Raw genomic sequence first — 9,717 nt, forward strand, 5'->3', positions numbered from 1 at the left:
AAAAGGAACAGTCGTTGACATGTTGACATCTGTATGTCTGGACAGGCTTTGCCTAAACGGAAAGGTTTTAAGCGGGCTCTGGAAAAGGGTGCACCAAAGACACCTGCTTGATGTCAAGAGGCAGGGAGTTCCAAAGTATAGCTGCTGCCACACTCAGAGATCAATCGAGTGGCATCTGGAATGTGGCATCTGGAACTGTGCCAGTTTTGCAGGTGCAAACTGTCGAGTGGATGCATAGATATGGGGTAAGGTGCTCCCCCAAGTTTGCTGGTCCCAATCCATTTACTGCCCCCCTTCCGCTGGGGCAACAATTCCCAGTGTCCATAACAAACCGCAAACGGCTTATACATAAAGCCAAACCATAGTTTCACACAAATGAGCAAACACTCCTCCTGGTTCCCTGTTTGCTATTGTACCTGAAGCTAAGCCATGGTGTGCCTTAGAGTTACATCAAAACCCACATTCGTGCCCTGAAAGATGGGTTCGAGATGCATTTGATAAAGAGATTTTTCATCTTTATTAATAGCTGCTGAGAAACCTCTTGCTTTGCAAGCAGAAAGTCCCAGGTTCTGTCCTTGGCGTCTCCAGCTACAAATCCTGCCTGAAACCCTGGAAAGCAGCTGCCAGTCAGTGCAGACAACGCTGAGCTAGCTGGACCAACAGTCCAATTCAGTATAAAACAGCTCCCTATGGTCCTATATCACAGAGGCAAAAAAGAAGGCTAAGCCTGCAACCCTGTACGCACTTACGCACTTACTTGGGAGTAAGTCCCACTGATGTCCATGGGGCTTACTTCTTACCGTAGTAGACACATAACATGCCTCTTGACAGGGATAGCCTAACTACTGTTGTCTATGCTCTGGTACCTTCAAGCTTAGATTACTGCAATGTAGGGCTGCCTCTGAAGATGGTTCAGAAACTTCAGCTAGTGCAGAATTCAGCGGCCATGTTGCTCACCGGAGCAAGACGGTTTGAGCATGTTACACCGATCCTGGTCCGACTACACTGGCTACCAATTAGTTTCCGGGCCCAATTCAAAGTGCTGGTTTTGACCTATAAAGCCTTAAACAGCTCAGGACCGCAATACCTCAAGGACCACATCTTTCCATATGAACCCCTACCTGGACCCTGAGATCATCTTCCAAGGCCCTCCTTCGTGTGCCTCCTCCTCGAGAGGTCTGAAGGGTTGCAACACGAGAACGGGGCCTTCTCTGCAGTGGCTCCCCGTCTGTGGAATGCTCTCCCCAGGGAAGTTTGCCTGGTGCCTTCATTACACACCTTTGTTGTGATCTTTTTTTTGAACCGCCCTGAGACCTCCGGGTATAGGGCAGTATATAAAGTCAAATAATAATAATAATAATATGATGATGATGATGATGATGATGATGATGATGATGTTTACTCAAGCACTGGTCTCCATGTGTTCAACAGGGCATGGTAAACAGACACAGGATTGCCCCTTCGGTAATGACCCTTTGGTGGCAACAGGGGACCTGCCAAGCAGTGTTTGAATCTGTGCTGAAGCTGGCACAGAAGCATGGACTTGTAGAGTGTTGGAAGGGACCCCCAAGGGTCATCTAGTCCAACCCCCTCCAATGCAGGATTGGTGGGCAGCTGCCAAAGCTGCTCCGCTTCACACCCTTAAAAGTACAGAATTGAGGAAAGGTTGTGGCTCAGAGGTAGGGCAAACTGTTTTGCATGCAAGAACATCCCAGGTTCAATCCCCGGCATGTCCAGCTTGAGCTGGGAGAGGCTCCCTGTGTGAAATGCTGAAGAGCTGCTGCCAGTCAGTGTAGACAATATTGAGCTAGATGGACCCATGATCTAATTGGACTTCATATCAGGTGGCCGTAGTGACAGCTGCCAATCTGGGATGGCTTCCAAAGGGGATTAGACAAATTCATAAGGTCTATCAGTTGCCTTGTATGACATCCGACTTTTGGTCCATCTAGTCCAGAATTGTCAGCACTGACTGGCAGTAGCTTTCCAGGGTTTCAGATAAGGAGTCTGTCCCAGCCTTACCTGTAGACGCCAGGGTAGGCTGTGGCTGTTCCCTGGAGACATAGGAACACAGAAAGCTGCCTTATGCTGAGGAAGACCTCTGGTCCATCTAGCTCAGCATTACCTACACTGACTGGCAGCAGCGCTCCAGAGTTTCAGGCAGGAACTCTCTCCCAGCCCTACCTGGGAGATTGAGGATTGAACCTGGGACCTTCTGCATGCAAAGCAGATACTCTAACCACTCAGGTATGCCACCTTCCCTGTCACAGGAGGCTTTCTTATACTGATCCAAATCTCTGGTCCATCTAGTTCAATGCTGTCTGCACTGACTGGAAGCATCTCTCCCGATTTCTGAACAGGGTTTTCTCTCAGTGCTACCCAGAGGTGCCAGGAATTGAACTCAGGACGTTCAGCATGCAAGGCAGATGCCTCCGAATGACAACCCTTCCTCTTGCCATATTGCAGTCCTTAACTAGTGTTGCTTTTACTATTCTTGCCCCAGTAACTTTTGTTAAAGCTTAAAAACATCGTAAGCAAGAAAAATAAACCTTCCCAAATTCCCCCATCTAACTTCTAATGGTAGAGTTGACTGCCATTTCGTTTGAATGTGGTTTGTTTTGGGGGTGGGGGTGGAAACTATCTACTTTAATAATGAACTAAATCCCTCCAATTATGTGTTAATGTTATTGTTATTGTTATTTCTGCACTTTTGGAAATGTATTAACTTATTTTGCAAGATTTATATCCCGTTTGAGAGTAATGAAGCAGTTTAAGGGAAGAAAAAAACAGTATGACTGTACGGAACAATCGCAAATTTGCAGAGGAAAATATCCTTTTGAATTATATACCCAAGACATGGAATCTAAGAAAGGGACAATTTGAATGGACTCTTACTATGGCAAAAAGACTGATATTGATGAACTGGAAAAATAAAAATCCATCTTCAATGGATTGAAGATAAGTACAAACTCTCTACACATAAACAAGTTGCGTACAAACGTAGACTTGCCATGGACAAATTTAACAATATTTGGAATTCATTTTTATAAATACCGTATTAGATTAAGGTCTGATTAACTACAATAACAAGTTTTCCCCCTTTTTGGTAATGTACACAATATCTTTTTTTCTGTTTTGTTTGGGTACTATTTCTTGTTTTTCCTTTTTTTGTGTCTTACTCTGTGCCCTTGTAAGTTAGTACTTTTTATCTCTCAATAAAGAATATGAAAAAATTTATCGGCATTAAAAAAACAGTTTAAAACAACTATTTTAAACATTCTTTTTTAAAATAAATAAATTAATTAAAATCACACTCAGATTAAAATCAAACTCAGAGCAACCTCCTTAATATATACCTTATATACAGAACCAAACCCATTGGTCCATCTAAGTCAGTACTACACTGACTGGCAGCCGTTTCAGGCAGGGGGCACTCCCAGCTGTTTCGTGGAGATGCCACTGGGACCTTCTGCAAGCCAAGCAGATGTTCCACCCCTGAGCTAATAATGCGCTTCCCTTAAGGCATAGGAATGGAGGCAGAAAGCTGCCTTTTACTGAATGAGACCCTTGATCCATCTAGCTCAACACTGCCTACACTGACTGGCAGTGACTCTCCACAGTTTCAGGCAGAGGGGCTCCCTCCCAGCCCTAGCCTGGAGATGGCTTGAATTGAACTTGGTGCCTTCTGCACGCAGAGCAGCAGCCGCTCTGTCAATATCAGCATGGTGGAAGAAAGCCACCGACAGGACAGCTCAGCTGCTTAGTGCTGATGATGCCAAAGTTGCAGGTTCGATCCCCGTCAGGGGTACCTGTATTATATTCTTGCATTTAAGGGGGTTGACATGAGGACCCTTCCAACTCTACGAGTCTATGACGTTCCTCGGTTTTACTGAGGGACAGGAGGCTGGAGAGGGTCCGGGTTCGCATCTCGCCTGCTGGATCCCCCGGAAGCCCTCCGCTCCCTCCCCTCGAGGAGCTGCAGGAGAGAGACCTTCGCTGTGACCCAGCAGCGGGGCTCGGCTTACGCTCCCGAGCGGTCGCCACCTGCCTCCCCGCGCCCACGCAGTGAGCGAGAGCAGAAGGAACTTCCCACCCCACCCCCACTGCCACCACCTACTCAGCCTTCTGGAGTCGTGGGGATCGGGGACCACAAACTGGGGGGACGCGGCGTGGGGGGGAGTGGGCGATGGCCAGGAGGAAGCGGTTCACTGAAGTGAGCTTGCCAACACCTCCACCCCGCCCGAAAAATAAACTGGAGTTTGCCCCGGCAGTGCTGCCGTCGGGGGGGCAAGACAGCCGTGGCCCTCCAAGACAACCAGTGCCCTCCAACAACAGCCGGTCATGGAATCATAGAAGGGATCCCCAAGGGTCCTCTAGTCCAACCCCCTGCAGAGCAGGTCCAGAAGAGGCGCTTGCTAGCCCTGCCGCCCTCTAGGACCGTCGCGGTTGGGTGGGGAGGGAGAAGAGCCAGGCGACGGCAAAAAACCCCACTGTGGGGGGGGGAAACAAAAAGAGGCGTCGTCTAGTCGGGTCCGCGCAGTCCACGGCGCAGCGGAAACGGACCTCGGCTTCGGACGGCAGGCGGGGGCCGTCCGGAGGGATTTAGCGGGGAGAGGAGGGGGTCTCCACGGCGCGGACTCACTCACACGTCCTTGGCCGGCAAGTCCCTTCCTTCCACCACGCGGAAGTGCAGCGACGTGTTCTTGGCCATGCCGAGGCCGGCGGAGGCGCGCTGGCGGCGGCCGCTGCAGCAGCGCTCACTGACGGTCCGCGGGCTGCATGGAGCGCCGATCCTCGACGGCCGTCCAGCCGCAGCAGCCGCGCCGCGCCTGTCTTTGATCCCTCCCGGATTGCAAGGCGAAGAGGCTTTTCCCAGTCGGCAGAAAAGCCTCCTCCTCCTCCTCCTCCTACAGAAGCCAACCAGCCAGGCAAGACGGGAGAGAGAGGCAGGCAGGCTGGGGAACCGGTCCGGCCAGGTGGCGATCTCCTTCTCCGCGGAGTTCAGCAGGCGAGAGCGCCCGCCTGTCGAGCTGGCTGCCTTCGCTCCCCTTGTTAAATGCCAGGCGCTCCTCGGCTGCCTCGGCTGCGGCTACAGGTGGCCGGGCGGAAGAGTGTGAAGCTGGCGCGCCTCCTAGAGGCCGAAAAGGGAAGCGGCGGAGCTCCGTTCCGTTGGTTGTTGGGGGTGGGGGCGTTTGTTCCTTTGCTACGGTAATAATAATAATAATAATAATAATAATAATAATAATAATAATAATAATAATAATAATAATAATAATAATAATAATAATAATAATAGTCAGCAACGTTTTCCGGAGTGTTAAGAAACTGCCCTGCTGGATCTGATCTCCCAGCCCCAGTGTTCTGCTTCCAGCAGGGGAAAGCCGGCTGCCCCCCAGCCATGGACTAGGACTGGCGTGAAAGCAAAACACAGAGAAATAGAAAACTCCTTCATTTTTTTTGTTTTTTTAAGGCAGGGCTCAGGCATCCCATCAACCCCCAACCGAAAAAGGCCAGATTAGAAGCCAAAGGACAGAAAAGAAACAGTTTTGCTTGGAGCTTAAAGATAAGTAATGATGGACGCCAGGCAGGCCTCCGTGAAAAGAGCATTCCTCAAGAAGGGGGCCACCACTGAAAAGGCCTTTGTGTCGCTGTCCTGAGGATCCTTCCACACGGTGCTATTTTTCTAGAAAAAGAGGTGCTGGAACTCACCGTGAACGCCTCCCTTGTTCTCTTATAATGGCAATGGTGCACACCTGAGAGGTGCCGGTAGGAACTGAGTTCTGGCTGAAAAAACTCCCTGCTCCCATCATAGAGGATGTTCACAGAGAAGGCCTTCAGACGATGATCACAGGGTCCAAGTTAGAGGCTGCTGCTGTAATGTGTCGCCAGAGGGGCTGCCCTTGAAAAAGCTAGATCCGAACTGTTATGAGGAACTACATGCCGCAGACCAGTCAGGGTAGTGAAAGCGGCATTGGCTACCAGTTCGTTTCCGAGCTTAATTCAAGGTGCTGGTTGTGGCCTTTAAAGCCCCGAACTGGGGTTTGGGGAAAACCTGAGCTTCTCCAGATGTTGTTGGATTAGAACTCCCATCATCCCCTGACCATTGACCATGGTGGTTGGGGCTGATGGGAGCTGGAGTCCAATAACATCTGAAGGGTGGCAGGTTCCCCATCCCTGCTCAGCTAAGCATCCTGGACCTGGACATAGGTGTCAGAAGTATGTCAGCAACAAACAAACAAACACCGGTGAAGTTAACTCTTTAATTCAAAGAAACCAAAACAGTGCAGCCCCAGTGATGACAGCAACTCTAGTGGAAGGCGGGATATCAAGTCCAAACTCTCCTAAGCGTATAATAGATTAGAAGTAGTGGAAGCGAGGGAGATAAAATTGAGGTTATAGATAATACAACGGTATGAAAAAAGTACTGTTAGAAGTCAATAATAATTCAATTAAGAAGTAAATAAGGTAATATTAAAGTAATAATTAGAAATTATATAAGATTTAGAGTTTACTACAGATGATATGTAAAGAATCGCAGAAGGAGGAGGAATGAGGAAGTCAATAGATTGGTAATAAGGGTTATAAGTTAGAATTTTTGGTTTTTGTATTTTTTGTATTTTCTTTTTTGTATTGAAATTTTTGTATTTTGTATTTTCTTTTTGTGTTTTGTATGTTTTGTTGTCTGAGAAAATCTTTAATAAATATATTATTTTTAAAAAAAATCAAGTCCAAACTCTCCTGCTCCTCCTCCTCCTCCTCCTCCTTCCTCCCTGTAGGTCTTGCCCCAATGAGGCAGTTGTGGTTCCCCTCCCAGCAGTCTAAGGCTCCCTTTTCTTGTCTCTCTTTGCTCCCTGGCTCCTAGGGAAGTCTGCCTCATCTCTGTCTCTTGGTCCCTGTCCCCTCCTGTCTCTGATTCTAGACTGCTCTCTTCCCCAGCATCTTCCTGCTCACTAAACCCTGTTGCCTCTTCAACTTCCGACATCTCCTCCTCCCCGGCCGCTCCCTCTTCTCCCTCTGACCACTAATAGTCATTCCACCAGCGCTCCCCAGGCTCTGAGCCTCCTTCCCCTGGGGGTTCCTCAGCTGGTGACCCCCACCACTCTCGTGCATCCAGACAGTCCGTGAAAAATCGGTTTTCCAATGACTTCGGCCAACAGACATTCAGTGTTCTGGGTCTGCTAAGAATTCTCAATGCTCACTAGTCTGCTTTGGGGGCAGTGTCCCCCTGGTTAACTGGTTCCCCCCTAACATTTTGTATGGCTGTTGCACTAGCGCAAGGGCAAGAGGAATGGTGTTGCAATATGAAATCTAGTGTTGCACTAGATTTCATATTGCAACAACATTCCTCTTGTCCTTGCGCTAGTGCAACAGCCATACAAAACATTAGGAGGAAACCTAACCAGTGGAAGTGTGTTGCACAACCAGTTATGCAACAGGGAATATCTAGGGGACAGCAATCTGATGTGCAACCGCCCATCTGCCTTCTCTTGCACAAGCCATTCTCCTAGTGCAACTAGTACACCATTAACAGACTTAAACTTAGTAGTATGTTACATTCCTTTGATTATTAGTATTATTTTTAATAGATTAGGTCTATGCATGAGGTCTAATGGACTGTAAATTGTGATATTTTCTCCTATAGCTGTTGTTCTCTTGACTTATATCAGAACTGGCGAATCCCAGCCAGGTGTAGGGACCAAATGCAGCTCTCCAGGGACTCTAAGAGCCATGTATCCCCACAAGCCACACCCCTCCCCAGCCCTCGTCTGCTCTCTGGAGTGCCATCGGTCTGGCTGGACTCTGGAGTGTCTCCTGGAACTGTGATAATGGCTTTTGCTTGCCTAGATGAAGGGTGGAGAGATGGTGTGTGTGTGTGCGTGTGTGTGTGTGTGTGTGTGTAAACCTCTGGCTTTTGTGTGGCTGGAATACAGCTGGCTCCAGAAAGGTGCCATGTCTGAAGGGCAGCTCCATTAGTAGAGCGTGAGACTCTTAATCTCAAGGTTGAGGGTGCAAGCTCCACTTTGGGTGAAAGATTCCTGCTTTGCAGGGGGTTGGACTAGATGACCCTTGGGGGTACCCTTCCAACTCTACAATTCTATGATTGTAGAATTGCAATCATAGAATTGTAGAATTGCAATCATAGAATGATTGTAGAATTGCAATCATAGAATTATTGCCTGTGGCTCGGTTCCCACCAGTCCTGGCATGTCTCCCCCAAACGGTTGCCCATGGGGGGGGGGGAAATGTGGCCCTTCTGCTGACTTCCTTCACAAAACCATTTTGCTACAAAAAGAAGATGTGAAGAGTTAAATTGCCCTTGCTTCCCTTCCAACTCTGCGTTTGGCCCTGAGATCTTTTGCAGGAGAAGGAATTGAAAGGACAAACATCCTGTTTTCTTCCTGGGCCCCGGAATCCATTTCTCACTCATCATTAGTGGCATTCTTAATTGCAGTGCGTGGGTGAGAAACTTTAGAAGACGCACTCAGGCTTGAGACTTGTGTCTAACAGGAGACTTATTAATTTCTGACAGGATCCAGCCGACCTGGATCTCTCTGCTGGGTTTCTCTCCCAATTATCTCTGCTTTCAAAAGTCTGGTGCAAAAAATATTTTGATTATTATTTTGGATTTTATTTTATTTTATTTTTAAAAAATCACCCTACCTGAAGTGGGAGTAGCCCAGATAATAGCAACCTGCCTTTTCCAAACTATTTTAAGTTACTTAATGAACGTATTGATCACACCACTAGACTGATCAAAAAAAAGGACATATGCTTACTGTTACAGTAAGCAAATCATTCTAATCTAAGTCTTATACTGAGTCAGACCCATGGTTCATATAGCTCAGTATTGTCTACACAGACTGGCAGTAGCTCTCCAAAGGTTTTCAGACACTTCCCCAGCCTAACTGGAAATACTGGGGATTGAACTTGCAACTTGAACCTCGACTTCTGCATGCAAAGCAGATACTCTGACCTCTGAGCCACAGCCGTTCTCCTACATTCTGCGCTATAAACATTTTGCACGCTTTACATTTCCCTAACGATTCCCAAAGGAATATGAGGAGCTTCAGTTTCTTGTGTGTCAATTTTAAAGCACCCGCACCGCCCGCCATAGCTGCCAAGTTTTCCCTTTTCTCGCGAGGAAGCCTATTCAGCATAATGGAAAATCCCTTTAAAAATGGGATAACTTGGCAGCTATGCCGCCCGCCCCCCCCCCCGAATCCTGAGAACTGTAGTTTTCAAGTTTGCTGGGAAGGATAGCTCTGTGAGGGATAAACTACAGTTCCCATGATTCTTTGGAGGGTGTGTGTGCTTTAGGTGAACAGTGTGTATTTAACATCCAGAATTCCCTCCAGGTGCTTGTTTTATTTCACCAGATTTATACACCGCTGCATTGGGGGTGGGGACGGACCTCAAAGCCGTTTTGAAATGCTACCAAACTACAACTCCCAGCACCCCTAGCTATTGGCCACACTTGCTGAGGCTGATGGGAGCTGTAGTTCTGCAGGCCAAAAGGCCCTCCATCCCTGCTCAAGAGCGAAGATGTTAAAATGAAGCCAGTTTGGGCAGCAGTGCAGAAACCCCACCCCCACACATTTATAATAGAAAAATAAATGAATAGATGAATAGATGTTTAAAAAGTGTAATGCATAATGGGGGGTGGGGAGAGACTGCGAGAAAGGCACGCCTTCTTTCGCTCTTCAGCTGTTTTACTAT

The 9,717-nt window shown here is 47.9% G+C and overlaps 1 protein-coding gene across 3 annotated transcripts in view; it reads right to left on the reverse strand.

Annotated features, from left to right (window-relative positions):
• The window catches only part of RASAL1 (RAS protein activator like 1), a 62,385-nt gene extending 57,330 nt beyond the window's left edge, over positions 1–5,055 (reverse strand). For 2 of the 3 annotated variants that reach the window (XM_088659658.1, XM_060269282.2), the window contains exon 1: positions 4,647–5,055. In XM_088659658.1, coding sequence (XP_088515784.1) covers positions 4,647–4,711 — 65 coding nt within the window. In that variant the 5' untranslated portion in view covers positions 4,712–5,055. Of the gene's footprint in view, positions 1–4,642 lie in introns of all 3 variants that reach the window. The other variant, XM_060269281.2, reaches the window with a different exon arrangement.
• Between the last annotated feature and the right edge of the window lie 4,662 nt (positions 5,056–9,717).

This window comes from Zootoca vivipara, chromosome 16, assembly GCF_965207765.1.
Source record: "Zootoca vivipara chromosome 16, rZooViv2.hap1.1, whole genome shotgun sequence".
Taxonomy (NCBI): domain Eukaryota; kingdom Metazoa; phylum Chordata; class Lepidosauria; order Squamata; family Lacertidae; genus Zootoca; species Zootoca vivipara.